At 51.7% G+C, this 17314-nt stretch overlaps 1 protein-coding gene across 2 annotated transcripts in view; it reads right to left on the bottom strand.

Annotated features, from left to right (window-relative positions):
* NOTCH4 (notch receptor 4) overlaps positions 1–15023 on the bottom strand; it is a 29170-nt gene extending 14147 nt beyond the window's left edge. The window contains exons 1-18 of one of the 2 annotated variants that reach the window (XM_003829762.4): positions 14818–15023; positions 13966–14047; positions 13472–13767; positions 11942–12289; positions 11720–11842; positions 11369–11605; positions 11093–11248; positions 10556–10750; positions 8959–9072; positions 8117–8230; positions 7909–8031; positions 6205–6364; positions 5113–5258; positions 4691–4843; positions 4138–4255; positions 3827–3914; positions 3477–3630; positions 1781–1965 (exon numbers count right to left, since the gene is read on the bottom strand). In XM_003829762.4, coding sequence (XP_003829810.3) covers positions 1781–1965; positions 3477–3630; positions 3827–3914; positions 4138–4255; positions 4691–4843; positions 5113–5258; positions 6205–6364; positions 7909–8031; positions 8117–8230; positions 8959–9072; positions 10556–10750; positions 11093–11248; positions 11369–11605; positions 11720–11842; positions 11942–12289; positions 13472–13767; positions 13966–14047; positions 14818–14884 — 2859 coding nt within the window. In that variant the 5' untranslated portion in view covers positions 14885–15023. The remainder of the gene's footprint in view (positions 1–1780; positions 1966–3476; positions 3631–3826; positions 3915–4137; positions 4256–4690; positions 4844–5112; positions 5259–6204; positions 6365–7908; positions 8032–8116; positions 8231–8958; positions 9073–10555; positions 10751–11092; positions 11249–11368; positions 11606–11719; positions 11843–11941; positions 12290–13471; positions 13768–13965; positions 14048–14817) is intronic. The other variant, XM_008955130.4, reaches the window with a different exon arrangement.
* Between the last annotated feature and the right edge of the window lie 2291 nt (positions 15024–17314).

Here is a 17314-nt window from a genome sequence, read left to right on the forward strand (position 1 = left end):
CAATAGCTAACATATGGAATTAACTGAAGTGCCATCAACAGATGAATGGAAAAAAGAAACTGTGTCATATAGACACAATGGAATATTATTCAGCCAGAAAAAGAATGAAATCCTATCATTTTCAGCAACACGGATGAAACTGAAGGACATTATGTTAAGTGAAATAAGCCAGGCACGGAAAGACAAATATTGCATGTCTCTCACCTTCACCTTTGTGCCACTGCCTTAGTTAGTCCTGACCTTTCTTGCATTCCAGGTAGATACTTGCATCAGCCTCCTATTGCATGTGTAATATTGCTCCTCACTCATATGTGGGAGCTAAAAAAGTTAGTCTCATGGAAGTAGGGTAGAATGATGGTTACCAGAGGTTAGAAAGGGTGGCAGGGAGGGGGAGATGAAGAGAGGTTGGTTAATGGATACAAAATTATGGTCATATAGAAGGAATAAGTTCTAGTGTTAGATAGCAGAGAAGGATGGTGATAGTTAACAATTTGTATTTCAAAATAACTAGAAGAGAAGATTTGAAATGTTCTCAACACAAAGAAATGATAAATGTTTGAGATGATAGATATCCCAATTACCCTGATTTGATCATGATACATTGTATGCATGTATCAAAATATCACATGTGGCCAGGTGCGGTGGCTCATACCTGTAATCTTATCACTTTGGCAGGCTGAGCGGGTGGATCACTTTAGGTCAGGAGTTCTGAGACCAGCCTGCCCAACATGGTGAAACCCCATCTCTACTAAAAATACAAAAATTAGCCAGGCGTGGTGGCGCGTTCCTGTAATCCCAGCTACTCGGGAGGCTGAGACATGAGAACTGCTTGAACCTGGGAGGCAGGGGTTTCAGTGAGCCAAGATCGTGCCACTGCACTTCAGCCTGGGGGATAGAGCGACTCTGTCTCCAAAAACGAGAGAAAAAAAAAAAAAAGAAACCAAAAAACTCACATGTACCCCATAGATACGTATGACTACCGTTTGTCAATAACAAAAGAAAATAAAATGGCAATCACACACACACAAAAGTTGTGGTTCTGAGCATATGAATCAGGCCACTTAGACTTGAATGCCAGCTTTGCCTCTCCTGGCTTAGTGACCTGGACCACAAAGAAGAGGCCCTAATCCAGCCTGGGGAGAAGTTAGGGACATCTTCCTGAAGAAGATGCCTCCTGAACACCAGCCTGTGGAAGAGGGGTTGGGAAGGCCATTCCAGGTAGTGTCAATAGCAGGGATAAAGGCTGAGAGGCAAGAATCAGTATGGGGTACGTGGCAAAGTCAGCAGCAGTTTCATGTTGCTGGAGCAGAGAGTAGAAGGGTGGGATGGGGAGAGCTGAGGCCTGAGAGGCAGGCAGGGCTGGGTCATGCAGGCCTTGGACTTTATTCAGAATGAGGCGGGCAGCCTCCGAAGGTTCAGCAGGGGAGAGACAGGTCAACTGGACATTTTCAGTAGAGTACCCTGGCCACGGGGTAAAGGCTGAACCTATAGAAGGACAAGTGTGGAGGCAGAGACTGTAGTTAGGAGGCTGATGCAAGTATCTATCTGGAACGCAACAAAGGTCAGGACTCAGGCAGTGGGACAAAGGGTGAAGGTGAAAGCACAGACTTGAGAAAACTTCAGGAGATAAAGTGGCATGACTTTGTGGTTAGTTGAGTGTGTGGGGTTAAAAAAAAAAAGGAGGTGAAATGGATACATTGGGTCTTCTCTCAGTCACTACTGTCTCTCCCATCCAGCCCACCCTTGTCTTTCCTCCCCCTTCTCCTGCAGACCCTCTCACCTGGCAGAGATACCCACTGGGCTGGGCCATGCAGGTGGCCCCGTTCTGGCAAGGCCTGGACTCACATGGGTTCACGTGATCCTGGCACAGGCTGCCTTGGAATCCAGGGGGGCAGTGGCAGAAATAGGAGGGGCCGCTGTCGACACAGAGGCCTCCATTGTGGCAAAGGGAAGAGACGTCTATGCCTGGGGAGAGAGACAAACAGGGATATACAAAGATAAGTGGGGGGCCGGGCGCCATGGCTCACGCCTGTAATCCCAGCACTTTGGGAGGCCGAGGCAGGTGGATCACCAGGTTAGGAGTGTGAGACCAGCCTGGCAAACATGGTGAAACCCCGTCTCTACTAAAAATACAAAAAATTGGTCGGGCGTTGTGGCAGGCACCTGTAATCCCAGCTACTTGGGAGGCTGAGGCAGGAGAATCACTTGAACCTGGGCAGCGCAGGTTGTAGTGAGCCAAAATCGTGCCATTGCACTCCAGCCTGGGCTATAGGGCAAGACTCCATCTCAAACAAACAAACAAACAAACAAACAGAAACGGTAAATGGGGATGTGGCCGGGCGCGGTGGCTCACACCTGTAATCCCAGCACTTTGGGAGGCTGAGATGGGTGGATCACTGAGGTTAGGAGTTTGAGACCAGTCTGGCCAACATAATGAAACCCCATCTCTACTAAAAATACAAAAAAAAAAAAAAAAATTAGCTGGGCATGGTGGCACACGAATCCCAGCTACTTGGGAAGCTGAGGCAGGAGAATCACTTGAACCTAGGAGGTGAAGGTTGCAGTGAGCCGAGATCTTGCCACTGCACTCCACCCTGGGTGACAGACTGGGACTCCATCTCAAAAAAATAAATAAATAAATAAATAAGGTAAGTGAGGAGGAGGAAGGGTGTATTCAGGGCCCAATCTCTGGGTGTAGGGGCCTTTACCTTGGGGACCACTAACATTCCTGGGTGGAGACTGGTCTGGGCCCAAGGAGTTAATAACTCCTGGCACTGAAGAAATTAGACCATCGAGTTTTACCTCTCTCCTCACCCTTTCTGCCAGAATATTGGAGACATACCCCTAAAGCTTATCATAGTGTTAAAGCAACTGTTTTCTTGGCTTAAAACAAGGCTTGAGCAAGAAATAATTCAAGGTATGCCTCAAGTGAGGACATGTGGCTTAAGTCTGTCCCCTGAGTTCTGCATTCCTTTAATGTTCTCTCCCTGTGATTCCCATCAGCTATCCCTTAACTCCATCATAATCTCTTTCCCGAGCTCTTCTCATATCAAACCTTATTTTAGTGTTCTTTTACAAAGAGGGTGGCGTGACATCGAAGTGAGTGGGGTGGGGTGAAATGCGTTGAGTGTAGCTGGATTAAGTGTGGTCCACTCTGCCTGGGTTATGATGATCAGGACAGAGTTGAGTTGCTCCACGTTGAGTCATGTCCCTCATGGTTGGGTTAAACTGGAATCCTGTGGAATGGGCTGGTTGGTGTTGCTTGAATTGCGTTAAATGAGGTAACAGGAATTGTGTTAGGCTTCTCTGATTGCACAATTCAACACCTCTGCAATCAAGAACTGATTTGTCTGTGTGGTTTTGATTCTCAGGTGGTTGTTTTGGCCAAAGGCTATGTGGAAGCCCGCAGGAACGGGGCAGGTGAGAACACCCATATTTTCTTCATTTGCTCTCCAGTCAGTGCCGGCGTTGGTTACCTTGGCTCAGTGCAGCCTTCTGGCAGGAGGACAGTGGAAGGTTGCAGAGAGGCCCGGTCCATCCCTGGAGGCACAAGCAGTGGAAGGAGGGCCCAGTCTGGAGGCAGTGAGAATTGCTTGGGCAGGGCTTCTGGGCACATAAGTCCATCAGAGTCTGAGGGGTGGGAGGGAGCGTGAGGCAGGACATAGCATCAGATTCTCAGCCCAGAGATGGTCCTCTGCCCACTCCAGCTCCTCGAAATCCCTTACTTCAAAAACCCTCTCCTGAATGGCCTGGGACCAGGTGACCCTCCCTGGTTTCCCTCCCAGCCACTTCCCTCCTCAGCATGCCTGACTTCAATGGCCCTCACCTGGCAGCTGCCTCCGGTGTAGCCAGTGGGGCAGAGGCAGCGGGGACCCTGAGGGCTGTCCTGGCAGGTTGCCCTATTCCTACAGGGGCTGAACAAGACAGAGACAGGGCATGATAGGAAGAAGTTCGGGAAACAAGGGGAAGGTAGTGTGTGATATTGTCGGGAGGCAACCACAGGGAGGTGGCAAGCCAGGAGGGAAGGCGGAATGAGGTGTGGGGTGGGAGGCAGCCTGGAACCCAGGGGGAGATGAGAGGAGGGGTGGGAAGGCTGAGGGGTTTTCTCCCTTCTAGGGGTCTTTGGGCCCTGCTCACCTGTCTGCACAGCTGGGGCGGATCTTTCCCTCACAGCGCGGGCCCTGGAAGCCCATGGCACAGAGGCAGGAGAAGGTGCCAGGCCTGTTCACACAGGTACCCCCATTGAAGCACGGGGCTGGAGAGAGGAGGCTGTGAGGGTTTGGGTTCCTTGCCTGTAACCTGGCCTGTGACCTCAGTCACACTGTACATAGGACATACACCCCCCACCCCCATCAAAACGACAGCTCACTGCCATCCAATTAATTTTTATTTATATGATATTTTATTTTTTTTAGATAGGGTCTTGCTCTGTTACCCAGGCAGTGGTGCCATCAGAGCTCACTGCAGTCTTAACCTTCTGGGCTCAAGTCATCCTCCCACCTTAGCCTCCCAAGTATCTGAGACTACAGGCCTTAGCCACTGTGTGCCCAGCTAATTTAGAGATGGAGTTTCATTATGTTTCCCAGGCTGGTCTGTTCAATTAAATTTTAAAAAATATGACACAAGCATACCCTCCCTAGTTCTTCCATTCTCCTGTGGACCCCAGCCCCATGACACAGTGGGCACTCACCAGACACACAGTAGTCAGTGCTGGTTTGGCACTGGGGCCCTGTGTGGCTTGGAGGGCAGGTGCAGTAGTAGCCTCCAGGGCTAGGGTTGCAGGAGCCGCCATTGAGACATGGCCCTGAGTGACAAGCTGTCATCTCCTCACTACAGGTGGGTCCTGAAGGAAACAGGTGGGGGCTGAGAAAGGGTGTCCTCCTTCCCTCCCTCCGCTCTCCTTCTCTTTCCTTTTCCTTCCCTTCCTCATCCCCAACCCTATTATTCTTTCCCATCAACCTCCGTTCTCACCACCTCCCACACATCACCCGTGTCCCCTGCAGTCCAGTTCTCCTTAGTGGTGACTGAGACTCAGGGCCCGTGGTCGCCTGCCTTACCCTTGACATAGGGGGTGACCAGCACAGGGTGTATATGGTTTAGGGAGGGTCTCACCTGTGTAGCCTGTAGGGCAGGTGCAGTTGTAGCCAGAGGGCTGGGGGTAGCAGGTCCCCCCATGGGCACAGGGTGCAGAGATGCAGCCCCCTAGCTCTGCCTCACACTCTGGCCCCGTCCAACCCACGTCACACACACATGAGGATCTGGTTGTAAAGAGAAAGGGGAGGGTTTTTCTCTTCTCCTACTGCTTATGTTCCCCTCCCTGCTGCCTGGACCCCTATGACTTCCTCTTCTTTTGGCCCTGAGATTCTGGCCTCTTTCTTCAGTGACTTTGCTCTCAGCACCGCCCCCATCCTCCCCAACACCTGCTCATTTTCTCCAACTAGATATATGCATCTATATATCTAGTTGGAGATATATATATTCTTTCTGTAACTTACTTATTTTCTGTCTTTCTTTAGAATGAAAGCTCTACGAGAGCAGTTGCTTTATCTCTTTTGCTTTGTGTTTCCCCCAGGGCCTGGAACAGTAGCCACACAAAGTAGGTGCTCAGCAGATTTTTTTTTTTTGAGACGGAGTCTTGCTCTGTCACCCAGGCTGGAGTGCAGTGGCATGATCTTGGCTGACTGCAACCTCCGCCTCTTGGGTTCAAGTGATCCTTCCGCTTCAGCCTCCCAAGTAGCTGGGATTACAGGTGCGCCACCATGCCCAGCTAACTTTTGCATTTTTAGTAGCTACAGGATTTCACCATGTTGGCCAGGCTGATGTTGAACTGCTGATCTCAGGTGATCCGCCCACCTCGGCCTCCCAAAGTGCTGGGATTACCGGCATGAGACCGTAATCAGCACTGCGCCTGGCCTCAGCAGATATTTTTCTAATGAATGATTAATTCGCCCTGGGATTTAATGCTCTTCTTTCTGCTCTGACCCCCTGGTCCTCTGTTTCCACCAGTTTTTGTGGACTCTCTTCTCCTTGGATAACACTTACCAGTTGAGCCCTCCCACTGCCTTGCCCTAAGAACTTTGCCATCTCCTTCCTTTTCCCCATTGGTCATTTCTCACAGACCTACATCTCACTGGCTGTCTTCTCCTGTCCTAGCGAAGGGAGCCCAAAGGAGGGGGCAGATGGGGGGGGTCTGGAAGATGTTACCTCTGGCAGTGCCCGTGGTGGCAGGTGCAGTTGTCCTCAGGTGGGGCACAGCCAGGGCTTCCATCAGGACAGAGGCAGTTGGCCTTGTCTTTCTGGTCCTTACATATCTGCTTGGGCTGGCACAGGTTGGGAGCACACAGGGGAACCTCACAGAGCTGGCCTGGGGTGGGAAGATGGGTCAAAAAGAAAACAGCTCCTCCACATCCTTCATTGGGCCAAAGCCACTTCTTATGCTTGCCTTACTCACTCCCTATGAACCCATGAACCTGTCCTTCAATGGGTCCCTATTGCCTTTAAGATACTGTTTAACTTTCTCAGAATGATATGCAGAGTCCTGCAGGACATGACATTTGTACAACAGCTGTGTTTCTCATCTTTGCCTTGCTGTACCCTTAACTCTGACTTTCTTACAGTTCCTTAAATGGGGTGGGCTTTTCTTCCATCTGTGTCTTTGCACATGCAGTTATCTCCAGCTAAAACACACTATCTGGCACTCTATTTAGACAGACTCCTGACCATCCATCTTTCTATCTTTCTCTCTTTCCTCATTTCCTCCTTTCCTTCCTTTCCTTCCCTTCTCTCCTTCCTTCCTTCTTTCCTTCCTTCCTTCCTTCTTTTTTTTTTGAGATGGAATCTTGCTCTGTCACCCAGGCTGGAGTGCAGTGGAGTGATCTTGGCTCACTGCAACCACTGCTTCCCAGGTTCAAGCGATTCTCTTGCCTCAGCCTCCCCAATAGCTGGGATTGCAGGCGCCCGCCACCACGCCTGGCTAATTTTTGTATTTTTTTTTTTTTTTTTTTTTTTGAGGTGGAGTCTTACTCTGCCACCCAGGCTGGAGTGCAGTGGCGTGATCTCAGCTCACTGCAAGCTCCGCCTCCCGGGTTCACGCCATTTTCCTGCCTCAGCCTCTGGAGTAGCTGGGACTATAGGCACCCGCCACCACGCCCAGTTAATTTTTTGTATTTTTAGTTGAGACGGGGTCTCACCATGTTAGCCAGGATAGTGTCGATCTCCTGACCTCATCATCCACCCGCCTCGGCCTCCCAAAGTGTAATTTTTGTATTTTTAATAGAGACGAGGTTTCACCATGTTGGCCAGGCTGATCTTGAACTCCTAATCTCAGGTGATCCACCCGCCTCGGCTTCCCGAAGTGCTGGGACTATAGGCGTGAGCCACCACGCCCAGCCTCTGCTTATCTTTCAAGACTCATCTCAGCCATCACCTCCTCCATTTTTAGTCTGGGTTGGCTGGTCCTCTGTGCTCTTGTAATATCCTGCACGTTTTTCTCTCAGAGCACCTCTGTGGGCTATGATCAACAGGAGACTTGTTGGTCTCTCTGTATTAGACTTAAAGTCACATGAAGATGGCAACTGTCTTACTCAGATTTGCCTCCGTATCTGGCATAGTAGGCAGTTGGTAAGTGCTTGCTAAATAAGCAAGTGAATGCCTTTTCTTTGAGCCCCGTCTTCTGCTCCCAAGCCGCAATCACACCATTTACACTGGGCCCATGTGGGCCCTACGGTAACCCCTGCCCTTGTCCCCATGGTTGTACAATTGTGCAGGTTTTACACTAAATAACTTTAAAGGATACCATTCTCATTCTATTCTCACATCCCAACCATCAAACACCCACCAATGAACTCTGCCCCAACCCAAATGGAATAAAATATTCTGCCAGTTCTTTCCAATGCCTCCCCTGTGAACCTGTGAAACCAGAGGGGCAGAGGCAAAAGAAGGCTCCTGGAAGATCAAGGCAGCTGGCTCCAACGGGACATGGGTCACTCAGGCACTCATCCACCTCTGTTTGACAGCGTGGCCCTTCAAAGCCTGTGGCACAGCAGGAAGGTCAGGGACCTGCACGGATGTCTGCCTCCTGCTCCCGCTGTCCCCCACAGTGTGTGCCCCAGTTTACCTGGGAGACACTTGCAGTGGAAGGCTCCAGGCTGGTCCTGGCACTGCCCACCATTGGCACAGGGAAAGCTTCTGCACTCATCGATATCCTCCTCACATCGGGTGCCGGAGAATCCTGGTGGGGCGGAAGTGGGTGGGGAGAGGAGGCCAAGGTCATCGAGGGAGGCACAGCATGGCGCCTTCCCTTGCCAGGAAAGGTGAACTTGCAGAGCTTCCCGGAGAAGACACCTGGGGCAGGTGAGCGTGGGGTGACAGGAGATGATGCAGAAAAGGTGAAGCTCAGCCACCTGCCAGCTGTGTGACTTTGGGCAAGCTGGTCAACCCTCTAGGCCCCAGTTTCCTGTTCTGTGTAAAAGGGGAATAATAATGGAACCTACCTCATGGTACTGTTAAAAAGATTAAATGACATAATGCCTGAAAAGTACTCAGCCAAATGGCTAGCCTGGAGTAAGTGGTGAATAAATGTAGTTATTATAATAGCAGGGGACAGAGGAGTGTCCGGTGAGGCTGGAGAAGAAAGGCTTGGGGCAGCTTTTGCTGGGTTTATGATGAGAGTGCCAAGACCAGCCTGGGACCTCAACATGCATACACAGAGGCTGTGCAGGAGGACTGGAAAGGAGGGATCTTTGGGTGATTTGGTAGGACAGAGATGAGAATGGGCAAGTAAGCAAGGGAAGATTTGGGGATGTAAGAGTAGAGATTTTGGGGAGCAAAGACAGATTTGGAGGACTCCTTGGCTTGGCTAGAGAGAGCTTCAAGTGGCCTTGGGTGATTGCTGGGCCTGAACTCTGCACGTTCAGAGGCCTGGGGTCTGAGGGTGGCCAGAGAGGCATCTGTACTCACCAGGCAGGCAGATGCACTGGAAGCCATTGAGCAGGTCATGGCAATCCGCGTGGTTCAGGCAGGGAGCTGAGGCACACTCGTTGGTCTCCACCTCACAGAGCTGCCCTTCTAAGCCTGGGGACATGGGGACCATGAAGGCTGTGGCTCAGCCAGGTCTGCCTGGGAGACCTGTGTTCTAGAATCGGCCCTGTTCCTGACTTGCCCCACTCAGGCGGTCCTCCCCCGAGGTGCTGTCTGCATGAGGTTGAATAAGATGAACCCTGAGGCCCTGCTGCTTCGCAGTGTGTGGCCCTGCTCCTTGAGGTGTGAAAGGCCAGGGAACAGGGTGCTTGCTGGGGACCTGCGGGAGGACTACAAGGCTTTTTTGTGGCCATTCCTGTGTATACAGAGGGCGGGGCTCACCAGGGCAGGCTGATCAGCCTGGAGGACCTCAAGGTACAAATAGGAACAAATTGGCTTGGAGAATGAGTCCCGCTTCTTGTTCTCCCTGGGCGGGCCTCCATGCTAGGGAGAACAGAGATCCCAAAGTGGAGGAATTTGAAGTGCATCTGGGAAGCTTGTTGCTCCTATATTTGTCCCGTTGCTTTGGGTTCATCCTGGTCTCCACTGTTTCATCCTGAATTGAGGTGGGATCAACCTCTGGACCTTGGCTTCCTTTCTTTTCTTGCCTGAGGAGTCTGCTTCTGAAGTTCCTTGATATCTACAATGTTGTCCCTTGGGTTACCGAACCGTTTTCTCTTATTTCTCTATGATTGTCTGTTGGGTGACCTGAGCCAGTATCTTTGGGTGCCACTCAGTTTAGAAAGTCAATATGGGGTAGTGGTTATAATTGTTGAAGCCCTTGGTTTGAATCTCAGCTCTGCCACTTGCTAGCTGGGTGACCTTGGACAAGTCACTTAAACTCTCTGTGCCTCAGTTTCTTCAGTTATAAAATGGGCAGTGCTGACCTCATAGGGTTATTGTAATAAGTAGATGAGACAATGCCTGTAAGATGCTCAGACAGTACCTGGCATAAAGTTGGCGATTATTTTTCTGATTTCATTCAACTCCTTGATGTTGGCTGTGTTGCTGTCTCCCTGGGGTGACTTTTCCCCCTTAAAACTAGCCTGGAGGTGGGTGCTGTCTTGCAGCAATTTTTTTCTTGTTGTACCGAATTTTCCTGTTGTATCACAGGGCTTTTGGGATTTTAAGGGATTACCTTGAATCTCTACATGGGAGAGTTTCTATAATCAGAGGGAGCATTCTGGGTTGACCTGAGCAAAGGCTGCAGCACAGAAAGTTTATGAACTGCTCTTCTACCCTCTCTTGCTGGGCTGCTGTGTACAGTGGACCAGGTTGTGCAGCCTCTATGATGACTATGAAATGAATGGCAGCTTCCCCCCAAGTTGAGGAATGCATAACCTCACTACCATCTGTGGTAACCCTTCTCCTAGGGGTCTTGGGTGTCCCTGAGTTTTCATCTGGGGGTAGAGAGAGAAGCATCTGTGGTAACTTACGCCAATTGGCCTGAAGCTGTCCTTACTCTGGAGGGGGCATTCCTAGTGGGTTCAGGACTAGTTCCCTGTTTTCCCCACCCAAGGCCCCATCCAGCTGATACCTGGCGGGCAGAGGCAGTGGAAGGTGGCAAGTAGGTCCAGACAGGTGCTTCCTGGGTGGCAGGGCTGGGAGAGGCACTCATTGTGATCAGCCTCACAACGGGAGCCTGTGTAGCCAGGTGGACAGAGGCAGTTGAAGGAGCCAGGAGTGTTGAGGCAGGAACCGCCATGTTCACAGGGACTTGGGCCTTGCTGGGCTGGGAGGAGAGAAGAGCTGGGAGTCCACAGGGGTCAGGGCGGGAAGGGCAAGGAGGTGAGACTGTCAGGGAAGGTGTGGGGGCCTGCGTGTGGCAGACGAGACCAAATTGGGGAAGGGGCTTGTGTCTTTAAGATGGAAAGGAAATAAGGGACCAAATTCATGGGGACTGAGGGGCTGAACATTGGAGAGAGGGTCATGTAGGCAAGAGATGCCAAATCTGGGCAAATTCAAGGAAAAAGATGTTTGGTTTTTTAATTGGAAAAGCAATCTGCCCTTTTCTGTCTTCAGTGCAGAGGCCTGTCTGAGGCTCAGAGAGGCTCTGAAGTGGGAGTGGCCTCACCCATCAGACACTCATCCAGGTCCTGGTGGCAGGTGGGCCCCGAATAGCCAGGCTGACACAGGCAGAGTGTGGAGCCTGTGAGGGGGTTGGTGCTGCATTGGGCATCCCCATGGCACGGCTGGCTCAGACACATGTCTTCCAAGTGGCACAGGAGTCCTGGAGGGGTAAGAGGGGGTGAGGCTCTCAAAGGCCACTTGAAGCTCCTAGCAGTCCTCCTGGTGCTTCTCTCACCCTCCTTCTCTACCTCCCACCTCCTGATACCCTCTACCCCCATACCTGTGCGCCCAGGTGGGCAGAGGCAGGAGAAAGAGCCCACCCGGTCAATGCAGGTGGATCCCGGGGCACAGGTGGCAGCAATACAGTCATCCAGGTTCTCCTCACAGCTTGTGCCCCCCCAGCCACTCACACACACACAGTGAAAGCTACCAGCAGAGTTCTGGCAGGTGCCCCCGTTTCTGCAGTGAGGGGGACCCTGGGTCTCACACTCATCCACATCTTCGGAGCAGTCCCAGCCTGCAGGGGGTTGGGGAGGGGACAAGGGCTAAGGCTGGGAGCCCTATGAGTAGGGGAGGCCAGGGGCCAACTCTCTGGGCCATGGGTGTCATGGATGTGGCTTAAACAACTCACCTGTCCAGGTTTCTGGGCAGAGGCAGGTGTAGGTGTCCAGCCCATCCTGGCAAGTGCCCCCATTCTGACATTGGTGGCTGACACAGTTGTCTGGATTCACCTCACAGTCCGGGCCTAAGAAACCTGACAGGGTCATGGATCAGCTGTGGGAGGAGGCTCCAACGGAGACATCCTGCCCTGCCCAGAGAGAGGGGCGGCCGGAGAGCCCCTGTGAGGACACACCTGGGGGACAGAGGCAGAGGTGAAAGGTGGAGTCTTTCCCTGGCATCAGCTGGCAGGTGCCCCCATTCGAACAGCCCCTAGGAGGGCAGGGTCCTGCCCGCAGCTCACAACGTGGACCCTCCTGCCCCACAGGGCAGAGGCACTGGAAGGAGCCCAGGGTGTTATGGCAGGAGGTGCCTTTGGGGCAGGGTCCTGGGTCCTGGAAGCACTCGTTGACATCACGTTCACAGGCATGGCCCTCGAAGCCCGGTGGGCAGTGGCACTGGATCTGGGGGTACGTGGCCAGACACACCCCTCCATTAACACATGGGTTGGCTGAACAGAAGTCCCGAAGCTGGCACTGCTCACCTGAGGCAGAGGACAGAGGAAGCTGTTTCTAGCATTGTACGAATTCTAGCCCATCTGAGGTTACCCAGTGCTCACTCTGGATTATCTCTGGGTCTCATTTTCATATTTCCTTCCCTTTATTACCATACTTTCTTTGCTCTGTTCCGTCACCCCTGCTCTCAGCGATGTCATGGCTTGGGAGGGTTTATCTGGAGTGACCATATCTTCTAAAGTGATGATGAGAGTATTGCAAATTGGCCTTGCCTGAGAAAATCTGGGATGTGGGTGATCTTGGGGGAGGTGAAAAGCACCCCACGTCTGCAGGCAGGAGACTCAGGTGGCACCATGCTGTGCCACAACTGGTTGTATACCCTTGGGTGAGCCACTTTGCCTTTCTGATCCTCATTTCCTAATCTTTAAGTGGGTTTAGGCACCTGGAGACTCACTTCACAGTCCATGTGCACCAGTGGTAATGGCGGCAGCAGTGGAGGTGCCAGGTGCTGAGCTGAGCAAGCATTTCCTGAGCATCGGCCCCTTGTGTCCTCTCAGCAACCTTATGAAGTGTGACCATTACTCTCCCTGTTTGTCAGCTGACAACTGAACACCAGAAAGCTAAAATATCTTATATGAGGTCATGTAGCTGATCAGTGGCAGAGCTAGCATTTGGATCCAGGGGCTGGTGCAGAGCCCCTAGTCTGAAGCACTAAGCTTGCCCCAGGGTTACACCCCTCCTCCTGGGGCGGCCCCCAATCCACTCTCTGGGTCACATCCTTCCCTTCCCGGTGCCCCTCCCACCACTGCAGTCTTCCCAGGTGATATAATGGCTCCCTCCACTCAGAATGGGAGCCATTCAGATGCTCAGAATGCAAAAGTCTGGAGGACCCCTGGTATGCAGAGCAATGACCCTCTAGCTGCTAGGCAGTGGAGAGATTAAAGGGGCTAGGACAGGCATCAGGATGGTGCACAAAGGGGGCTCATGGCACCCTTAATTTGGAAATATTTTAACATTTTAGCAATCAGTACAACCATGCTGGTGAATGTTGGTTGTGGGTAAGTGGATTGCCAAGAATTGGCATGTTGATTCTCATGGCTTCTGTCTTCAAAGGGCTTGCAGTTTCTCAGGCTCCAGTTCCATCTTCCCCACCCATAGCCTAGCCCATTGCTCCTGCCTGTCCCCTCCTGGCTGCCCCCAGCAGCGCTTACCTGTCCATCCAGGCATGCAGGAGCACTGTGGGCGGCCCGAGGCCTGGATGTGGCAGCGGCCCCTTTTGGAACAGAAGGAGGGAGGACAAGGGTCTTCAAGCTGGGCCTGGCATCTCTCACCAGTGAAGCCAGGGAGGCAAGTGCACAAGAAGCTGGGTGTCAATGGAGAGGGAGAGCTGGGGAGTCCTAGGGGAGCGGGAAGCAGGGCTTGGCAGCTGCCTCCATTTTGGCAGAGCTGGGCGTTCTGGCAGGGGTCAGGAAACTGGCACGTCTCACCCAGGAAGCCAGGGGCACACCTGGGCAGGGGAGGAGAGGAAAACTCACATCACTGGTCCCTCTTCCTATTCTTGCCCACTCCCTCCTCTGCCTTCATTTGTTTCCCTTCATCTCCTTCACTTCCTCTCTTTCTTCTTTGGTCTCACTTCCTCACCTCTCCCCCCCTGCTCTCCCTCCCCCTTTCTCTCCAGTCTCCCACTCCTGCAAGGCACACTCACTGGCAGGTCCCTTGTCCCAGAGACAGGCTCAAGCAGGTGCCTCCATTGGCACAGGGTTCTGGGAAACTCCCACACAGCAGCCCTGAGGGTGGAGAGGCAGGTGCAATGGAAGCCCTGGGTGCTGTGCCTCCACCTTTCCTCTTCTAGGTGCTCCTGAGAGACCTGCCCACAGCAGCTCCCACAGGTACTCTAAACCACCTCTTCTTCACATCTGTCCCCACTCTCCACATGGTACCCAGCCCCAGCCCCAGTGCCCTCCATCCCAGTTTACTAATCCCTACCCCCCTTTCCTGTTTATTCTCTGGCCTCCCAAGTCCAGCCTCGGACTCCATCTCTCGGAAGCAAGACAACAGGGGTCAGAAGAGGGGCGGAGGTGGCTCCCGGGAGGTGAATGGCTGAGACTTCGAAGAGATTTCCTCCCGGAAAGGCCGAGCATTGAGCCATCCGGGGGGTGGGGACAGCTGGACTAAGAAAGGACTTAGTAGGCCTGACCTTTCATGTCCCCATCTCCTGCTTCCCTCTCATCTCCTTCCCAAGCAGGTGGTCAGTGTGTTCCCTCTTCCCCTCTTCCCTATGGCTGCAAGAGTCCTCCAGTGCCAGTGCTGACGAGGTTCTTCCTGGAGGTGGGCACCCTCTCACCCATCCCCCAGCAGTCACCACCCCTGGCACCAGGCCCGAAGCAGCTCCATGGGCAGAGCCGTCTTTCCCTGGAGGCCGTCTCTATTTGGGCAGTGAGAATCTCCTCCATCCAGCATCCCTCACACGGCCTGGGGCTTGGCCCTCTTCCCCCACCCCACTGAACATCCTCCTAAGGGAGCTGGGTCCCCTCACCTCACCCACGCCATGCCTCACCTCTGGGTATGACCACTGAGACACATAGCAGCAGCAGCAGCAGCAGCAGCAGTGAAGGGGGCTGCATTCCACAGCCCCTTCTCCAAGACCCGGTCCCTGTCCCTCTTCAGGCAGGGACCCTCAGAGCTCTCACTGGGGCAGGAGCCACCTCCTCTGCTCCCACTGCCCCTCTTCTTCCTCCTCGGCCTGCTGCAAGCCTCACGTCTGAGCTGTTTCCTGAGTCACACAATGTCCTGGACACCCTAGTAATGGGGGGCGGAGGAAGAGTGGAGGAACACTAGGGGGGATGAAGGAGGGGCCTTCTGTCCCTGACAACCCCTGGGGAAGTAGGGGGAAGTAGGACAGTGTGCCTGGAGGGCAGGTGATAGGAGGGGAGAAGGACTCTCGGAACCCCCTGGGCAGTCCCAGCCCTGCTGTTTGTTGATCTGGTCTCTCCTTTCTAGGGATGAGAATTGCAAGGTGGCTGCCCTGTGCCCCAGGAGGGGCAGGACCTGGAAACAGGTATTGGGTGGTTACAGAGTTCTGTATTCCTCCTCCCAGGAGAGGATGCTTAATTTGCCAGGTTATTACAGATGCTTCTCAGAGAACCTGCAACTTGTCATAATTTGAAACCACTCACCTTGGCAAAAGGAACCCAGGGGCTTCTGGGCCTTATCTTGGCTCTTGCCAGGACTTATTTTTCTCCTTCTGGCGAATGGGCAAGATGCTGGCTGGTTTTGGGGAAATCTTGGTCTTCCTGTTGTAGGGGAATGTTAAGACTGTCATTATCAGTGATAAATGAACATAGTCTACCCTAAATTTTGCAGTCTGAATTGTCTGTAACAAACACTGAATTTGGGTAGTTTTCACTTCCTCCATCTCTGCCTCCCTCCGCTGTCAAGGTCCTTGGGATGCAGGGAATGCCAGTCAGAATGCAAAATTGGAGTCAATAAAATCACAAAAGAGAATTCTTCGCCTCAGAATGCTCATCTTACCTTCTTGAGTCAACCCAGGACAACTTTGGGGTCAACCACACACTGAGTTCCTTTAGTAGCACAGGGAACTGAGAGTCCAGGGTGGCAGAAGGTGTCAGTGGCAGCTGTGCTCTCCCTGGTGTTGAGGCACTCATGGCTGCTGCTGGTGCACCTGAGAGCCTTCCCCTACCGGGGAATATACTTCACCAGCACCACTTTCTTCCTTTTTTTAGCTTTTTATTTTAAAATACTTTTAATCTCATGGGAAAGGGGCAAAAATACTAAAAAGAATTCCAGGATACCCTTCACTCAGATTCATCCACTAATATCATTTGACCACATTTACTTTATCATTATTTCTCTATAAATACACATTTGTATTTTTTTCTGAACCATTTGAGAGTAAGTTGCATACAAGATACCCTTTACCCTTAAAATCCATCAGTGCAAATTTTCTAAGAACAAAACATTCTTTTACATAATATAGTACAATTATCCAAATCAGGAAACTTAGACCGATGTAATACTATGATCTAATTGACAGTCCAAATTCAGGTCCTGCCAATTGCCCCATAATGTCCTTCATGACAATTTTTTCCCTTGGTCTAGGATCTCATTTGGCATCCTGCATTGCATTTAGCTGTCGAGTCTTTTTAGTTTCCTTTAATATGAGTACAGTACCTTAAATGTACTTTGCCTTTCATTATATTGACTTTTTTTTTTTTTTTTTGAGACAGTCCAGGCTGGATTGCAGTGGCACGACCTTGGCTCACTGCAACCTCCGCCTCCTGGGTTCAAGCAATTCTCGTGCCTCAGCCTCCTGAGTAGCTGGGATTACAGGCGCCCACCACCACGCCCGGCTGACTTTTTGTATTTTAGTAGAGACAGGGTTTCACCATGGTGCCCAGGCTGATCTCAAACTCCTGAGCTTAGGCAATCCACCCATCTTGGCCTCCCAAAGTGCTGGGATTACAGGCGTGAGCCACCGCACCTGGCCGATACTGGCATTTTTAAGCATACAGGACAGTTGTTTTGTAGACTGTTCCTAAATTTGAGTATGTCTGGTGTTTATGCATTTTTGGGCACGAGTACCAGTGTATCACATTAGGAAGCCCGTGAGCCAGCATCATTTATAATGGTCACCCAGTATTCTACTAGTTCATTTAAACCAATTTCCTATTATAGCATGGTTAGCTGGGTCTCAATTTGCTTTCTGTTTTTTTAGAGACAGGGTCTTGCTCTGTCACTCAGGCTGGAGTGCAGTGGCACGCACATAGCTCACTATAACCTTGAATTCCTGGGCTCATGGCAACCTCCTTCCTCGGCCTCCCAAAGCTCTGGGATTACAGGTGTGTACCACCACACCTGGCCTTCAATTTTTAAACATATAATAAACTGAGCTGTGGTAAATATTCTTTTTTTTCTTTTTCTTCTTCTTCTTTTTTTTTTTTTGAGATGGAGTCTCACTCTGTTGTCCAGGATGGAGTGCAGTGGTGTGATCTCGGTTCACGGCAACCTCTCTTTCCTGGGTTCAAGCTACTCCT

The sequence above is a fragment of the Pan paniscus genome, chromosome 5 (genome assembly GCF_029289425.2).
Source record: "Pan paniscus chromosome 5, NHGRI_mPanPan1-v2.0_pri, whole genome shotgun sequence".
Lineage (NCBI taxonomy): Eukaryota > Metazoa > Chordata > Mammalia > Primates > Hominidae > Pan > Pan paniscus.